The sequence below is a fragment of the Microcaecilia unicolor genome, unplaced genomic scaffold, assembly GCF_901765095.1.
Source record: "Microcaecilia unicolor unplaced genomic scaffold, aMicUni1.1, whole genome shotgun sequence".
Classification (NCBI taxonomy): domain Eukaryota; kingdom Metazoa; phylum Chordata; class Amphibia; order Gymnophiona; family Siphonopidae; genus Microcaecilia; species Microcaecilia unicolor.
Genome location: NW_021963139.1, coordinates 18,863 through 37,903, shown reverse-complemented (window position 1 = coordinate 37,903; position 19,041 = coordinate 18,863). Strand labels below are relative to the sequence as shown.

General features: G+C 40.4%; 1 protein-coding gene across 1 annotated transcript in view; it reads right to left on the bottom strand.

Moving 5' to 3' along the window:
• Window positions 1–18,515, bottom strand: part of LOC115458998 (anaphase-promoting complex subunit 1-like) — a gene marked incomplete at its 3' end in the record, with an annotated part of 157,761 nt that extends 139,246 nt beyond the window's left edge. Inside the window, 5 exon segments of the mRNA XM_030188858.1 lie at window positions 2,312–2,412; window positions 7,460–7,511; window positions 12,458–12,619; window positions 15,384–15,620; window positions 18,329–18,515. Of these exon segments, the coding sequence (XP_030044718.1) occupies window positions 2,312–2,412; window positions 7,460–7,511; window positions 12,458–12,619; window positions 15,384–15,596 (528 nt within the window).
• Window positions 18,516–19,041: the final 526 nt, after the last annotated feature.

Here is a 19,041-nt window from a genome sequence, read left to right as displayed (position 1 = left end):
CCCAATTTGGGTAAAAATCTGGGCGCCCATCACTTTCGAAAATAAGGCGGATAGTAACCTATGGAACTTTGTAAGTCTAAGTGCTTTGAAAATACACCTCCAAGTGCACTTTTGTACAATTAAAATGTAAAACTACACTTTGCAATAGTAAACTTTTGAGCAGTCTGCTCTGCATGAAAATTTATATAAAATTTCATATTAAAGAGCTGCTGCAATACAAAATCATGCTAAGTGGCTCATTAAGGCATAAAAATATATTAAAAAAAAAAAAAGCACATGAAAGCAGCTCAGTGGATCTATTTTTGCTGAAAAAGTAAATATAGCTCAGGCTGCAAAACAAAACCAAAATTGCCAAATAAGGGTCCCTGGGGTCCTCTAATTTGGGCTGGTGAGCCCATTTTTTTCCATTGCTATATGAAGGGCAATCTTATCCCTAAGTAGTAATACTATAAGACTACCGCTAGGGATTTTAAAGCTGGCAGGCTACCAGGCAGGGGCAAGTGGGGATGGCTCCTGTTCCTGCCCATATTATCTCCCAGATCTCTTAAAATGAAGAAGAGTGTTGGATAGACCATAAGAGAGAGAAGGATGAGCCAGTCAGTCATCGAGGAAAGGCAATTTATCAAGTATACTTGAACCTCCTGATTAATGTGTCCTCGTCCTCTAGTTTTTCAAGTTTTATTCTTGTTAACTAGAACCCTTCCTTGGAAAAAAATTGGTCATTCTCAATTCTTTGGATTCACTACTTTAGTCACCGTTTCTCAGAGGCTGTCACATATCATCACCTTGTTGAATTAATCCAACTGTAGAGTTACTTAGTTACACCCTGGTGTAGCACAAAGTAGGTATGCTGAAATTCAACCATTGTGGATTTGCTAAAATTTATTTTTACCATCTTTCAACATAGAGATTTACCATCATCGAGCTATATATGTTGTGCAGTCCAGTCCACTTTTCATTTATTATATAATTTTTGTTTTTATAATATATATATGTATGTGTTTGTACTTGTTTTCTAGATTTATGATTATAACCCTGAAGAAGCATTTGCCAAAATGCAGCTGTGTCCATTTCTTTTTTAATAAACTGGCTTCTGCCATACTGTAGGCATTCTTGTTTTGCTACTTGGTGCTATTGTGGTAGGATGCTGCCTCTATGTTGGAGACTCTTCAAATTTTGTAAACATTTCAACACTGCTGTACCGGGAAAAAAACACTGGGATCATGACCAAAGAGAATTATGGAGAATGAAGAAATTATGATCATTTGGAACATTCCCATTCCAACTGATAAAATGCTGGATGCAAGGAAACCAGAAATAGTGGTAAAGGAGAAAAAACAGCAGCAGAAGGCACTGATCATTAAGATGTTGTTCCCAAGTATAGTGCTGTGGAACAGTTTTGCATCACCTTGCCATAAAAACAAATTTTCTAGGATTGTGTGTTAGTACGGCAAATTCTTTTTATTATCAAAATTCAATAGTGCATTCTTTCCGACTATAAATTTCTCTCAGAATCTCAACTGAGATGTTATTTACTCAAGGGGGACTGTCTATCCTGCTGTGCCGTGCAATACAAATGCATGTATCAGAACTGCAATTAAATAATACTGCTATCTGGAATGGAGGAGTGGCCTAGTGGTTAGGGTGATGGATTTTGGTCCTGGGGAACTGAGGAAGTGAGTTCGATTCCCGGCACAGGCAGCTCCTTGTGACTCTGGGCAAGTCACTTAACCCTCCATTGAGCCTGCTATGAGTGGGAAAGCGCAGGGTACAAATGTAACAAAACAAACAAAAAAAAAATAATGATGTTAATCTATGTTAAACCCTATCTACTTCTCTAATTCCTCATATATCTTCTGCTTATACTAATTGTATACAAGATCCTGTCATGATTATGTCATAACTACACTATGTAAGCCACATTGAGCCTGCAAATAGGTGGGATAATGTGGGGTACAAATGTAATAAATAATAATAATAATCTTCTAGGAATTTGAACAGTTTTGGTGGTCCATTCTACTTGCTGACAAAGAAATTGGAAACATGCTTTTTTGACCACTGCCACACACTGAGCTCAGGATTCCAGTGCGTTGTCCATTGTAACTCAAACATCTTTTACTATCTACATATAGTAAGGATTACTTCCCATATTTGCATTACTATGCATTTGCACACATTAAAATGTTTGCCATTTAGACTGAAAAAAATAGAAAGCAGCAACAACAAATCCAAATTTCCCTATCAAAGTCCTTATGGCCCTACAAAAGGCAAGCTTGCTGTTGAGAATAATGAAAAGAGAAATGCATGTTACCTGAAAAGGCAAAGGAACAATATAATCCTTTCCATCAGTGCTATGGATGTTTATGCAGGAGCTCTGCAGTACACAAACACATTTTTCTACTTTGACAGGACCTGTAAACAGGAGAAAAATATAAAAGAAACATTCAAGCTACCCAACTATTATGCCACAGTAATGCTCTTGCAGAGCCCTACTTTTCCTTCCTTCTGCTATCACACAATAAATAAAACAGCAGTGTTGTCTGTAGAAATGTTTGTCAGCCAGGCCGCACGAAGGAGAAGCTAAGTAAGGGAGGGAGGGGGGAGTACTGCACAGTAGGGTGGACAGACCATTGTAACAACAGGGCAGAGAATGAGGGCCCCTCTAGGGGCCCTACTTTCCTCTAGCTTCCATCTAGTTAAATCAGTTTTGATAGATGGTTAAGGACCCATGACCTTTATTGCCTGGGGCCCAAATCACTGTCAGTCTGCCCCTGCTGCACAGTATTATAAAAATGTTCTGTTAGGTTAACCAGTAAAATCAGCTGGTTGATCCTGGGGAAAAATACTGAACAGAGAGGTCATATTCAGCGGGACTGCTAACACACAAAAATTATATGGACATTTTTATCTGAATTTTATGCAGATTTCGAGCAAGGCTATGTGTTCATGCTTGATTGCTAAAAATGCTGGCATCATTTTAAATTGATAACTTGTCTATTTAAGTTATTCCTGCTATTTCTTCATTCTGATTGAACATATAAAATTAGACTGGTTAAATGGAAAAGTTGTGTTTCTTTCCTTTAGTCCTATCAGACAGGTCCAGACCAATGGATAGTGTCCATCAACCAGCAGATGGTGACAGAGATTGAAAATAGTTTAAATGGTTTGCCCCTTAAGGTAACATGCAGCAGAGAACGTTCAGTATTTCAAATAACCAAGTAATGGTAATCAAAATCTGTCTGATTGCTAATATTGAAACTTTGAGACCAAATATCTCGATCAGGTCATAACCTTACTAGCCACTGCAACATATACTCTACTGATATGCAGATATTTCACTGATTCAGGAGACGTGCAACATACAATAGGTTAGAAAAACTTAAAAGCAGAATTCAGTGATATCTGAAAAATATAGCTTATAACCAAAATAATCAACCAGGGATGGATTCTGGACTTGTCTAATAGTACTAATGGAAAGAAAGTTATCAGGTAAGACATAACATTTCCTTCCTTGGCATCCTAACAGACCAGTCCAGACCAATGGGCTATAGCAAAGCAGTGTCCCCAACATAGGGTGAGACTACGAAATTAAATCACTCAAAAGAAGAAGAAAAAAAAAAAAAAGAGACAGCAAGAGAAACTAGAATAGCCTAAGAGATCCTTTCCAGTGTAACCCTGTAGAAAGAACCAAGACTAATCAGAAGAACTCTGGAAGCTGCCAGGGTGCCGTGGCATACAGTCTGGGAGCCACTGGCATAGCCATTACCATCAGGAGCCCTTACCACCACCTATTTAGGTGACTGTAAGGGCTCCCAAAATATTTCTGTGCTAATCAGGTAGCATGCAGTAATGTGCCTGCAGTACCCGATTAGCACAGGCACACCTCCCGTACTGCAGCACGCCCCTCGATAGTACTTTTTTAGTGCATGTAGGCTTACTGCGGCTTAGTAAAAGGGCCCCTTATTTATCACCATTTCATTCATTTTTTATATATTTATATGGTTATATGTCCACTTAATTGTTTATTTCTTTGTTTAGGTGATCCTCTTAATTACACATTTCACTCATTTAATCCATTATAGCTCGTGGGCACCAAGGATTTAAGATGTATTTGAAAAAAAAAAACAGGGTTCTAGCGTTTTCAGGCATGGAGAGTTATGACCCAAAGGTTAAAGCAACTGCCTATGAACCTAATTTTATTGGTTCAAGTCCTGGTTACAATAGCTGTCTGTGAACCTGACATTGTGGGTTTGAGTTCCACTATTGATTAGCATTATATACACTGCTGTGTTGTTCCCCTCCCCCTCAAAACAGGCAATTAAAAAAAAAAAGTCATTTTTTTGTGACTGCATAGTGAAAATAACTGTGGGGGTCCTTTACTAAGCCACAGGTGGGCTAGAAGTGTTTAAAATAAATAACATCCTCTTAAACACCAAGGATCTATCTAAAGCCAACGATGCTGCACCCACTGCAGAACAGTTTGCCACTTTGACCAGAAAAAACTAAAGACTAGCAGTGGTGTTCTAAAGCTTAATAATTCCAAGTCCACTTTGATGAAACAACAAAATTCACGCGGAGGAGTAACAGCTGACAGAACTTGGTCCTACTTCAAATTATCCTCTCAGGACATAGATCAATCCTATTAAAGGTACTCCTCCTCACATTGCACCTTAGACGCTTGTCCAAGTTATCTTCTAAAAGCTGCCCCTAATCATTCATTGATCTCCTTAAAACAAATATATCTTTTCTGTTGACTTACGGATTATTCCCAGAAAATAAGGGATCCATTATATTAACCCCTATTCCAAAGAATCTATCGGCCTCAATAAACAAGGTCACCAACTACAGGCCAATAGCATCCATCCCTCTATTGATAAAGGTCATGCAACGCATAGTTGCAGTTCAACTTATGGATTACCTTTCATCTTTCTTTCATTCCTTTACAAGTGAATCTTGGCTGCATATATATTATGAAATTGAATAAACGTCAGCACTTATTGCCAATCACATAAATGCTTTTGAATATTGGACTCTTGAGCATTCCTAAAATTGGACCCCAACCATTCTACATTTTTTTAAACTGTCAAACAGTGGTTCACCAACGGAAAACAAGAGTGACTTCAGTACTCTTCATGAGTATCCACTTGTCACAGGAAGATTTTGTGACATCATCATCAATAGCACATCTATCTAGAAGGCGTAGAGCCTCAGGATGGTAAAGGGTTGTTTTAGAAATAAAGAACTAGGGCTGTTGTGGTATTTCAGTAGTAATGCTGGGTACCATCATGTGAAGGACCCACATTCAACTTCTAGGCTTGGCTTCAGCTTCCCGAGCTGGGGATATGTGGATGGAGCCCCTGGCAGGGAGACAGGGAATGGAAGGAGTTCCAGCCACTGCTCAATGGTGACAGTTACTTGTTGGACAACAAATTCATGAGCATTAGGTTTGTAGGGCACCGCCATCTGTGGCATCAATGGCTAGTCCAGTCCTAGAGTACCCCTTGCCAGTGAGGTTTTCAGGATATCCACAATGAGTATGCATGAACTTGATTTGCATACACTGACTCTATAATATGCAAATCTCTTTCATGCATATTCATTGTGAATATCCTGAAAACCTGACTGGCAAGAGGCACTCCAGGACCAGAATTGGGAAACACTGAGCTAGAATACATGGAGGTTATAAATAAAAGGAAAAATACACCAGGGAATTATAAATGAAGGTTCACGGCAACACTGCCCAACACCAGTTGCAGTAAAGAGGAAACAAGTGTTTAGCCAAAAAAAAATACAATACAGTTAATAGTATCATGCCTGTTAATTTAACAAAAACTGGCAGTATCCCGTAGACAAGAGACTGGTAGCATAACAAGACACTTGCAAGACAGTAATAACATAAGATAGTCATTTGACTATACACCAAGTATAAAGTTTAAAGTAATTTTTTTGGCTTTGGTGTCGATGTGTTCTCCAGTGGTTGCTACTGTGGCAATGGCATCTTTAGCTGGACAGTTGGAAGCTTCCAGAAGTGAGTTGGATGGAGTGTCTTCATCACCACAGGTATCTGCTGTACAAGTTCCAAATTTCTTTTGACCAAGCCAACGGAGGTAACCCTGGATACTTTATGGTCATTAACAGCAGATCTGGGCAAGTTCAGAGTTTGGAGAAAAGACTTATGAAATGTGAAGGGAAAATGTTTAAAACTGATTCCAAGTTTAAAACTTTTAACTACTTGTGTTGAAAAATTAGAGAATGACTTGACTGAGATAGTAGTCCAGACTACTATCATTAAAGATGTTATGAGTTTAAGGAGTAAGGCTGAATCTTTTGATAACAGTATTCAGAGTAATAATCTTCGCTTCCTGAACTTTCCCTCGAGTTTTTGCTGTAACACCTAAAACGCCTAAAGATATGTTTAAGCGCTATTTTAAGAAGAATTTGTGAGTTGCTGAAGAAAATATTCCAACTTTTTCCCCTACCTTACTACTTACCATAAAAGTCTTTGTAGGGTCAGCAAAACATAGAACAGAATGATGCTTCTTTAGATATTTTTGCTGTCTTGGAGTCATCAGATACAGACTTAGCAATAGCATCAACTCTGGTTGCCACTGGGTGTTGGCACCAGACAAGATTTGTATAATAATAAAGTTGTTTAAAAACAGGAGTAAGACCTTTTGGGGATTTATAATCCAAATTCTTCCAGATGTTTATAGAGCTACTCAGAAAAGTCGTAGGGGTGCTTCAGATTGGTGGTACCTTTCATATGAGATATCTTTGTAAATGCATAGTTAGGTATCAGTCTATTAAATATGTCTTTTTTTTAACCATCTCATCTAACTCCATTCCTGGCAATGAAACATATGGTGGGGAGATATAGATGGACCCCCCCCCCCCCCCCATGGTTGTTAGCTCTTTTTCAATTATTTCTATACCCTGAAGACATGTCAGGTATAATTATCTAGTTTATCTCTTGGATCTCTCTAATGTGGATTTGACTGACATTTCTGTAATGACATACCTTTTGTAATAATAGTATTTATATATTTTATTTGCTGGAAAATGTCACTTTTCTGTACAAATGTTTAATGCTTGGTTTAAAATGTCAATAAATTAAATGTAAAAAACAAAAACAAAAATTCCAGAAGGAAACACTCATATTTCCCTATGTAGAACCTCAAAAACCACAAGGCAGTGGGTTCTCAAGATTCTACATAGCTGGAATATAAGAGGGATCCTGGAGGAGAGCTACTCTTGTGAAATTTCTGGTTACCAATTGGGATTTTGGGCCACAGTGTATGTGGCTATTGCCATTTTATCAAATGGGGTAAGTACTATAAAGAACACTTTCCAAGCTCAGCTTTGAGGGTCTTCAGCTTTTGTCCATTATAGCTAATACAGGTCTACCCATACAGAATCTTTCCTTATATAACAAGGTCATGTACAACAGAATTCAACTCACCTTCTGCTTTTTCAGATTTATCTTGTGATATAGTGAAGTCGCACCAAAGAGCCTAAGAAAAGGGAAACAAAAATCAGTCTCATGGTTCACCAATCAAAAACTCCCTATGAAGTTGCTTAATTGCTGGATAAGGTCTTTGAGATGAAAACCAAACAAGGAAGGGTTCCAGTTAACAAGAATAAAACTTGAAAAACTAGAGGAAGAGGACACATTAATCAGGAGTTTCAAGTATACTTGATAAATTGCCTTTCCTCGAGTCCTGCCAACAAATGGAGTGAGCTAAACTGTTTGGCTTCCATATTTAGCCTGATACAGTCAGAAAGTCTATCAGTATTCTTATGAAAAGCTAGAGACTGTTTGTCCCTATTCTACTCATCAAGCCTTCCACAAGGAGCGGACCTTTACTAAGCAATATTGTAGAAAGCTTGAAAAATTAATAAATTATGTGTGCAGGGCTTCATTGTTGCAGTATAGTGTTTATCAAATACATTTGCTGGCAAGCTGAATAATATACACATCAGAAGCTCTATCAAGGTGTGTGCATGGGTGCTTACAAAGTAGAGTGTAAAGTTACTGCTGAAAATTTATATCATGGAGAAATTATAATTCTAAACTATGCAAAAATGAACTGCTAGATTTTGGTTCTCTGCTTGTTGTAGAGCAAAACAGGAGCCCCCTGCACAACACAGAGGACACTGAAACTGACTTTGCAATGGCAGGAAACTGGCTGGGGGGGGGGCTGCAGAACAACATTTTATTTGCCATGTAAGAGACAGTTTTGTCAAGGTTGGTTGGTTAGGAACAGAAGGTGCTGCAACTCTGAAAGTTTCTCAGGTAAAAACTTTGGACAAAAAAAAACAACAACAAAAAAGACTTTTGCAGTCTGAGGGTGCTTGTGGAAGCAAATGTATGCTGTGTATTGAAGCATAAAAGAGACTTACTAAACCATTTGCTGCATTTTCCCTAGGAGAATTAGGGACAGAAGCTGTGTGCTAGTCTTGTAACTGTGAAGAGAAATTCATTTGAGCTCTATACTGTCTTTTAAAAAAAGCAATTAGCAGCTAAGCATAATCCAACCTTGCTCTTCATCTTTGCCAGACCACTTCAGACAAATTAAATGTTCTAGAGCTATCTTATAGGCACAGCAGGAAAGGGCCATAGCTGCCTGCCAAGCAGAGGCCAAAACATCAGTCCCTAGTACTGCAATGGGACAACTGCCACCCCACAAGAGCCTACAGAGACCTGGTCCACGGTGAAGTCTGCTCGATAAACATGAAGTAAGAATTGATGGATGCTGTCCTTTACCTGGTGCAGACAGCCTTGATTAGCACTAATCTTTACTTATGCTAACAGCATCAATAAGGAACATTTTCTTTCCGTTAGTCCCAAAGGATCAGTCTAGACAAATGGGTTGTAACCATCCGCCAGCAGGTGGAAATAAAGAACTCTGAGTTGTACCTCATAAGCCCCTACACTTAGAAACCAAGCCAGTATTTGATAACTTCAGAGTGAGAGTGACTTCCAGACTCTAGATACAAAAAGAACTAAGAAATAAAAGGCATAACTCGTGTCTTAGAAATAACAGAACCTAAACAACACAAAAAAAAACCGAAATTACACAGAACCCGGAAAAACCGAAACCATCACAGAAGGCCGGGCTCTGGACTGATCCTTTGGGATTAAAGAAAAGAAAAATTATCAGCTAATTAACTAATTTTTCCTTCCATTATGTCCAGAATCAGTCCAGACAAATGGGATCCTTAAGAGGGGAGGGACTGCGATATCCCTGCAGTGAGAAATGTGGCCCCAAAGGAAGCATCTGCTTGAACAGACACATAAAATGTTGAGTAGTAGTAGTAGTAGTAATGCTTAACAAAGAAATAAGAAGACGACCACATTGCTGACCAACAGATCTCTGCCAATAAAACTGCTCTAGACTCTGCCAAAGAAGTCACCAAAGACCTGGTAGAATGAGCCTTGACGTGCATGGGAGAAGATCTACCCCTCAGAATGTAAGCCAAAGAAATAGCCTCCTTAAGCCATCAAGCCACTGTCGCTTTGGAGGACAGCAAAACCCTTCCAAGGTCCCACAAAGAGGATAAAAAGATGATCACATCACCTGAAATTGTTGGTAGCGGTAAGATAGCGCTAAGTACGGGCTTCACATTCAACAGTCGCAGGGAAGCATATTCTGCAGAAGGAAGAAACAATCTAAAAGGACAAACTGTCCATATGGAAACTCTCGAGTCAGAAAAGTGGATAAAGGGATCCCTGCAAGAAAGCTTGAAGCTCTGAAACTCTCTGTACCTACAAAATGGCAACTAGAAATACTGCCTTTAAAGTAAGATCTTTGATAGCTGCCGAATGAAGAGGCTCAAAGGGGGCTGACTGAAGAGCCTTAAGAATCACATGAAGACTCCACCGAGGACAAATATTGAGGAGAGGGGGGATGCAGATTGAGTGACTCCCTCGAGGAATCGCACTATATCAGTGTGAGCAGCCAATGAGGCATTCTGTATTTAGCCCCTAAAACACGCCAACGCTGCCACCTGAAACTTGAGCTAATTCAGAGCTAAGCCTTTTCTGAATACCTCCTGAAGGAAGGATAAAATTTGAGACAAGGAAGTACAAAATGGAGAAACACATTCTGTGCAGACCAGCTCTCAAAAGTTCTCCACACTCTACAAGAAGAAATGGACCACTTTCAGGCTTGCAGCAAGTTAGTAATAACATCATCCGTATAACCCTTCTTCCTCAATCACGCTCTCTCAAGAACCATGCCATAAGACCAAAGCGGGAAGGATCCTCCACAAATACTGGACTTTGGTGCAATAAGCCTGTCTGTAGAGGAAGAGTCAAGCGCAGAGCCAGTCTAGAGCTACAAGAACGACCTTCCCAGGATGACATGCAAGCTTGCGCAACATCCTTTCCACGAGAAGCCTCAGAGAAAACATTTAAAGGAGGCCGTCCGATGGCCAAGGCTGTAGCAATGCATCCATTCCTAGGGGGTCTCTCCCTGAAGCGGCTGTAGAATCTGTGTACTTGTGCATTGAGTCTGGATGCCATGAGGTCCAAAACCGGAGAGCCCCACTGTGTAGAAATGAGGTAAAATGCAGTCTTTCCAAAAAAGAAGCAGACAAGAGAGGCGATAAACTGCACACCAATGTAACAGCAAACAAAAAGCAGACCAAGTATACAGAAATGCTGAGTGAATTTATTGATACAATCACCTGACGTGGCCACGTTTCGCTCTACAGCTGTGTCAGGGGTTAGGAACTAATGAGAAACAGATAAAATATGTCTAATTAATCAACATGATAAAAATCAGCAAACAATGATATCCTAGTTAAAATTAGTAAAATACAATTATAAATAAAAATATATATTATAAAAAATAATAAAATCAATATCTAATTCAAAAGTATATGACAGAATAAAATATCAAATTTAAATGCATACAATTAAAAACATTAACATACAAACTGCATGTGAAATTACAATAACATAAAAATAAAGGTTTTGCTACTCAAAACATAGAAATAGCCAAAGGAGGTATAAGAGATGTAAAAGGAACACACATCTACAGGGGGAAAAAAACAGCCTTCCCCTAATAATTGTGACATTGTCAAAGAGCACACGCACCAGCCTCCCACGAAGATGATGCGCAAAGGCTATTAGAGCTTTCCGGATAACTCAAAGTTCCAATCTGCTGATGCACCAGGAAGCCTCGATTCTCAACAAAAGAGCAACCCCGTTTGATCGTGCGCAGGGAGATGCCACCAAGTCAGACTCCTGGCTTGAACCGTCCACAACACCAGCTGGTCTTAAGTCCCCAAGACCGGAAACCACCAGCTCAACAGGGACAACTGTAGGGACTGCATGTGGAACTTCACTCAAGGCTACGTCGTCTGATGAGCATTATGGATGACCAGACTGGCAAGGATAAACGTGCTGTTGAACTGGCTTGTAATCTATCACTGTTGGATTCCCTACATATGCAGAAAGAAGCCTGGAATCATGTTACACAGGCAACCATTGTGAACTGCTACAAGCGGGCAAGCTTTGTTAAGGATGTGGAGAGGGACGAAACAGATGCAGCTGTTGCAAACGCGTCAGATGAACAGGCTATTGACATCCCAGCCGGTGTTACTGAAGAGGAGTTTCATCACTACGTAGCTGTTGATTACGATCTACGAACAGCTGACGACAGCACTGATGTCGAGATATGCGCCTACACGCAGGCATCGGCTGATGATGAAATGAGCAGGGAGGCACATGTTGACGAAATTCAACCTCCTGTCACTTTTGCAAGAGCGCTGGAGAGTCTCAACATCGTGCGGGCCTATATGGAGGCCACTGGATGTCAGTGCTAGGACAGTTTTTACCGTCTGGCAGACGTAGTCTATGGAACTCACAGACACAAGAGTGTACAGAGGAATATGACCGATTACTTCAAGTAAGCCTAATGTCAGTTAACGGAGACTGTATAACGTCAGTTAACGGAGACTGTATACTGTACATATAATAAACAGTACTGTGCATGTGTTTATCAGATGTCAAGCTTCTTTGGGTCACAACGGTTAAGTGCACACTCCGGTTAACTGCATGTATTTCTTTAGTCCCAGACCCTTGCACTTAAGTGGATTGCACTGTGTAAATATATACACAAACATTTGCATGCTTTACTGTACTTTGAATCACACTAGTTTACAGAACTTGGCCTGGTCAACCCTATCTTGTATCTTTCTGTTACACAACATGTGTTAAATGACCTATGATAATACTCACCGCCCACCCCACCCCCGCCAAAAAAAAAAAACCTAAGCAGGCTCCCAATCAAGAAATGCAAGTCACTAAATGGCTTTGACCAATTAGGAGGAATAAACTAAGATCAGTATTTCAACAGGTTCACAGCAGAATGTGAGAAATTTCTGGAAAACACAACAGACCAATAAGAATAGCAATGCAGATATATTAACATCTTTCAGCTCACTATACCTGTAATACTGGGCTGTCCACGGTGAAAGCCTTATACACAGCAGAAGCCTGGTTCTTACTTCCTTTGCTCCAAATGGCCATGTTTCCAGTTACATACAGCTCTTCGTCATACTCCACCTCTTCCCCAAGCTCACCAATACCTTTTCTCAAGAGCCAGTTTTCCTGAGTCAAAAGACAGAAAAAGAAAAGGTTATCAAATCCTACATAGCTCCATAAATCTCTCAATTCCCAAAGTGGACAAAGGGAAACGACGGTTGAGGAGAGATATGATAGAGGGCTATAAAATAATGAGTGGAGTAGAACGGGTAGACATGAATCGTCTGTTTACTCTTTCCCAAAATACTAGGCCTAGGGATCATTCGATGAAGCTACAAAATAGTAACTTTAAAACAAATTGGAGAAAAAGTTTCTTCACTCAACGTGTAATTAAACTCTGGAATTCGTTGCCAGAGAATGTGGTAAAGGTGGTTAGCTTAGCGGGGTTTTAAAAAAGTTTGGCAAGCATCCTAAAGGAAAAGGCCATAGACCATTATTAAAATGGAGTTAGGGAAAATACACTGTTTATTTCTGGGATAAGCAGCATAAAATGTATTGTACTTTTTGGGATCTTGCCAGGTATTTGTGAAATGGATTGGCCACTGTTCTAAACAGGATGCTGGGCTTGATGGACCTTTGGTCTGTCCCAGTATAACAATACTTATGAGGGATTTTTTTTTTTTAACACAGTCCATGACATTTCTATGGGGCCCTTTTACTAAACTGTGGTATAAGGCTTAACGCATCGTAACGCAGGATTTTCCCTGCATGCCAAGCTCATCTTTTTTATGTTTAAATTTGTTTATTAATTTTATATTTTAATAAGCATTCTACTTGTACAGAAATACAGTGTTAAATATAAGCCAGAAAAAAATATCATACATTATTATTCATTACATAATATTATGCATATATTCAACGTTTCCTTAGACCACTATTCGGGGACATAGTCAAAACTTGAGAAGAATTATTTGTGGATTAACTTAGCCCTAAGCTCATCTTTAACGCAGCTATATAATAGGCCTCTCTGTCGGTCCCATATTAATTTTTCCCATTAGCATGCAGGACCAGCCAACATATTAACAATACTAGTTAGTGCACGTTAATGTGAATGCACTAGAATGTTGGCACTTCCATGCCCATTCCCTGCCCCCTCCTGAAAAATAATTAAAAAAAAAAATAGCACACAATTAGCATCCTACAGTAAGTCTTCCTCCTGAAAAATAATTAAAAAAAATAAATAGAATACAATCAGCATCCTGCAGTGAGCCTTTTTTGGTGACCTGAGACCTCACTTCATGCTACAGAAGGAACTTGGACCCAGATTATTGTGACTCAAGTGGTTCCACCAACAGGCCTCGAAATTATGATTTTTGTAAGTTGTGTTTCGTAACAGAAACTGGGAAATTGATAGCATCAATGACAAGGCTTATTGCAATGGTCCAAAATAGTAAGGGGAAATTAGTTGACTGTCCTAAGGAAATTGATAGAGTTTAAGGAATATCATCACTCCTATGACCAACAGAGAGGATGGAGAGAAGGTGTCCCAGGGCAGGATCAAGTAAGGCAAAGACCAGGTAGAATCATGAACTGAAAGGTGGAACAGGTATCAATACAGTATCATCAGGTTATAAAGAAATCGGACATTTTCCCACTGCACAGAATTCCAAGGTGGAAGTACCCATTTCCCACTGCTATTTGCACTGGAACTGGAGACATTTACTAGTTGGGTGCAGCATAACTTTAGTATTCATCCAGCAGAGTTGTAACCTGGTGGATAGAACAGCTGGTTTAGAATCTGGGAATCAAATCAACAGCATCTGGGGGAATTCAAATTAAACCACTGTACCATCAACTATATGTTATAAAAATGGGTACAGAATGTAAAAAACAAGTGTACATAAGGAGGATACACGTACAGAAGACCAGTCTCCCGATGAAGGGAGTCTGTCCTGGGCCTGAAGCCTGGAACAGTAGTGAAAGAATTTGTGATTGAACTGAATGGCAAAGAGATCCACCAAGGGCACGCCTCACACTTGGAAGATCTCGAAGGCAACGCCCATGCTGAGGGACCACTCGTGTGATTGTATGACCTGCTCAATCAATGATGACTGTATAGACAGAAACTTAAATTATATTAAGTGAGCACAATGCTAGCCTTTAATTCAATACTTCTTATGTCCTTTTGGTTTATTATTTTTAAATATATTTATATTACCACTATTTAATATAGCCCGTATTAACTATGTATAGCATACTAACAGTATGTTTCTGATAGACATCCAAATTACTTCCCCCCCCCCCCCCCCCCCCGTTTACTAAGCTGCGCTAGCAGGTGGTGCACGTAAATGCTGACATAGCCCATTAAAAGTGAATGGGCTGCATCAGCATTAGTGTGGCTTAATAAACAGGGGGGTTTGTTTGGTGTTGATCTAATGATGTTGATATTAATCCACATTCATTTTTATTATCATTTGTTACTGTGTCTTTTTTTTTTTTAATTTATATGTATTTATATGTATTGTATATGTTAATTTTTAGAATCCTGATGCAGGCCAAAAACGCCGAAACATGACTTGTGTTGAGTCTTGTATGTGTTTGAATAAAGTTTTACTCCAGTAAACATTGTCTAGTTTCCATTTTTGTGTCACCTTCGCTTTATGGTGTGTATCTCTGGGAGCAACCATCTTTCAAAAGGACACAAATGGAATAGCAAAGTAATTGGTTCACACACTGTGTGAGGTCATAGATGACATCAAGGTCAGTATAGACCAAGCCAGTGCTACTACAAGTAATGCCACTAAGAACTCTTGTCAATGTATGGTTTTTACTTTTCAGATAGCCAGTGCTGCAGTAGCTATATAAGCCTGAAACAAATTGTTGATCTTACTTTCTGCTTGTCATGAATTGTGAATTCCCGCAGGGATCCAACCAAGCCAGCAGCTCCATCAGAAGACCACAACTCAGATGCTGGCTGCAGCTGCCGGAGCTGAAGGTTCAAGGCATTAGGGTGGTGCCTGCTATGCTCACGGCCAAAAGGAACAAACTCCTGCAAATCCCCTGCTGCAATCATTGTTACTTTCTCTTCATAGACGTTCGACATGGAGTCCAAATATCCTCATTATTTCTGAAACAAAATAAAACAGATAAGTGAAATATGACATTCCTGAAGATTAAGTGTGAAAATTAAGGTACTGAAGACACATATCAGTTCACACTTCCTGGTATCAACAGTACTACATGGGTCTCAAGCATCCATGGACTATCTTTCATAACCAATTGCAACTAGCAATTGTGGGGTCAATATTCAGCAACACTTATCCAGGTAAGAGTAGCTCCTGCTCAGATAAACGCCACTCACAAGGGCCACCCAAGGATAGTACTAGGGCAGTCTGGAGGCAGTACTAAACTAGAGCCAAGAGTCACCCAGTTAGTTGTCTGTTAACTGGGTGAATAACCAGATAGAGTTAGGAGAGCAAAAAGGATGTTCTAACTTTATCCAGGTAGGTATCAAAGTACTGTCTGAATATCACTGGCACTCTGGTGCCAACAGCCACTTTAAATACAAATATTCAGCACTAGTACCCAGGTAAAACACAGTACTGAATATTCAGGCTAAAAAAAAAAAAGAAAACAGGGACTAGTATTTTATAAAAACGCTGACTACCATGGGCTGGATATCAGGGGGAATATTTATACAGTATATTACCGTTTTATCTATTGAGACCATCAAGAATACTCAGTGCAAAACCTTATATTACAAACAGTACTCCTGGAGAAATTCTGCATATTTTTTTAAGAATTCTGTGCACAATATTTAAAAATTCTGCATAGATTTGTACAGTTTTTGCACAGAATTCCCCCATCATAACGCCCAAAATCCCCTCCTGCCTTTTCTTCCTCAGGCTCCAGCCTCCCCAATTCTCTCTCTCATTCCAACTACACATATCTCTCCAACTCCTGGCAAGAACCTTAATTCTGAATGCCTCCAAATCTTCTCTCTCTCTCTGCAGGCACACACTCCCACCTCAATTCTTTCTCCTCCCTTCCCCAATCCCATAGCACACACTCACCGTACTCTGCCACCACCCATACGCATGGTACACACACATTGCTCGGCCCCCACTCCTCCATCCCTATGGCACATACTCACCTTGCTTGCTCCCCTCCTCTATCCCCATGGCATGCTCAGCCACCAGCACAATCAGCTCTGCTCGAATCCCCCCCCCCCCCTAACCCTCAGAGATCGCGCAGCGAGAAGAAAGTAAACAGCTGCATATCAGGCTGTTTATTCCTCCTGTGCTGACCAAAACCCAACTGTTCATGAACTGCTATACAGAGACGCCTGCACAGTTCACTTCCTCCTCTTTGCTGTTGGATCTCTGTAAGGAAGGGGGAGAGATTTAAGAGAGAAGTTGATGCCTGTGGATGTGTAGAATTTGCACAGATGTGGAATTCTGTGCAAATTCTGCATTGTGCAGAAATCTCCCTGGTGTAAACAGAATAAACAAAATTACACGACACAAATTAAAATAAAGTGGACGATGTCCATTTTTTACTTCCACAATACTCACAAAGAATTCAAATGCATTCACTCATATTCTTTTCAAGCCTGTCTTTCTGTTACTGAAAATAGATCCCATCATTATAACAGCATTGTAGCTGCCCACTAAGAGCCTAATTCATTTTTTCCATAGACCCAGAATAAGAGAAAAATATTAGTGAAATCAGACTGTGCTGAGAAAAATATTAGTGAAATCAGACTGTGCTGTCTCTTATAGTGCCTCATATTAGGCCACCCCCTCCTGCTTCTTTCAGTCAGTCCACAGTTGGTATTTAAGTGGCATCTCTAGCTACATTCTGTAACATGGATGATGCAACCCAGTATTCTCCCAATAACGTTTTGCCTGCTGGATGGCATGAAAGAGTAGAGGGAATACTGCACAGTATTATAACATTTCTGTTAAGTTAGCCAGGCGGTCATTAAGATCAGCTGGGTGGTGAGGCCATTCAAATGGTTCTAGGAAGAACACTGTACACTCTGTTTAAAAGATTGCTGAGAAGAATGATAGATGAGGAAAATTAAAACAGAAAAACCTTTGGACATAATCAGCACACAATCAAAGTCAGATTAATTCATCTCTTCATTTTAACTTGGCTAAAACAATGTCCCTCAAATGTTAACACATCCTTGGAGGGGAAACTGTCAAATTCCCCATTTCCAACAGTGAGAGATTGTAGGCCAATCCTGGATTTCTGATAGTGTTGCAGGTCTCATCATGCTCCTGCAAAGGTTAACTTTTAGTTATATTTATTTGGATTTTGTTCACCCCTTTTCAGTAGTAGCTCAAGGTGAGTTACATTCAGATACATTGGATATTTCTCTGTCCCTGGGGCAATGAAGGCTTAGGTGACTTGCCCAAGATCACAAGGAGCAGCAGTGAGAATTGAACCGGCCACCTCTGGATTTCAAGACCGGTGCTCTAACCACTAGGCCACTCCTTCACTCCATCTCCAATGTACAAGTTCAAAACCAACACAGACCAACAGAATGGGTAACTAGGAAATGTTGCCTTTGTATTAGTGCAGATTGTAAATGGTTGTAAATGGCAACATGTGCATGTTACAGAAAATACCGCAGCGCCTAACTTCTAAAGGGCAAAACTCACTACAATACGTTAAAAAGAGACTCCTGATGAAAGCTAAAGCGCTTCCTCATTTCTACGCTAACCCCGAATCCAAGGCCCATCAGCAACCCACACGCTCTGCACAGAGATGGCCCCTGGGTCCAGACCCCGCAGGAGCCTCCATGTATACAGCAGACCCCGAACACACCTGCCAGCAAAAATCGTCTAGAGCGGCCACGCCGGGTACTGTGGGAGGCTGGAAGGGAACTGCGAGCCCCACCACGTCCACTCTCCAGCCAAATCGGACGTCTACTTAATATTGCTCAAAGAAAACGAGAAAAAAAAATACATAAAACAAACACGAAACCGATGACAGCTCCAACAAAACTCTTCAAATGCACGCGGCCATCTTAGATCTCCCGTCAGCCACCGCGATAGTGGGGCGGGCAGACGCAGGAGGAGGAAAGAACGGGGGCGGGGCTTGCTAAAAGACGGATCCCGATTCCCGGATCCTCTACGATTCGAGCTACCTTAATAACAGTACTGTTCTATTTTGACTGCTGCTGGGATTCGGCGGACAAGGACAGAGCATGTAAACCGAAGATTCGCCACATAAGGAAAGCGACAACAGCAGTCTCAACAGAACAGCGACTTGGTGCTTGGTCACACTGGGAGAGGGGAAGTGTAATGGACGGTGGCAACAGGGATGGCGGGGTGGAGAAAGAGAGAGAGGGAATAAATTGGATAATAGCATTATTAACTAGGAAGGAGGACAGAGACACTAGGCAACGTGGGGGTGGGACCGAGGAAGAAGAGAGATAATGTCGATAATGGGGGGGAGGGAGGAGACGATATGTTTTGGAAATCAAATGGGACAGGATAGAAAGGAGAGACATACTGTACATCAAGGAGGCAGGGAAG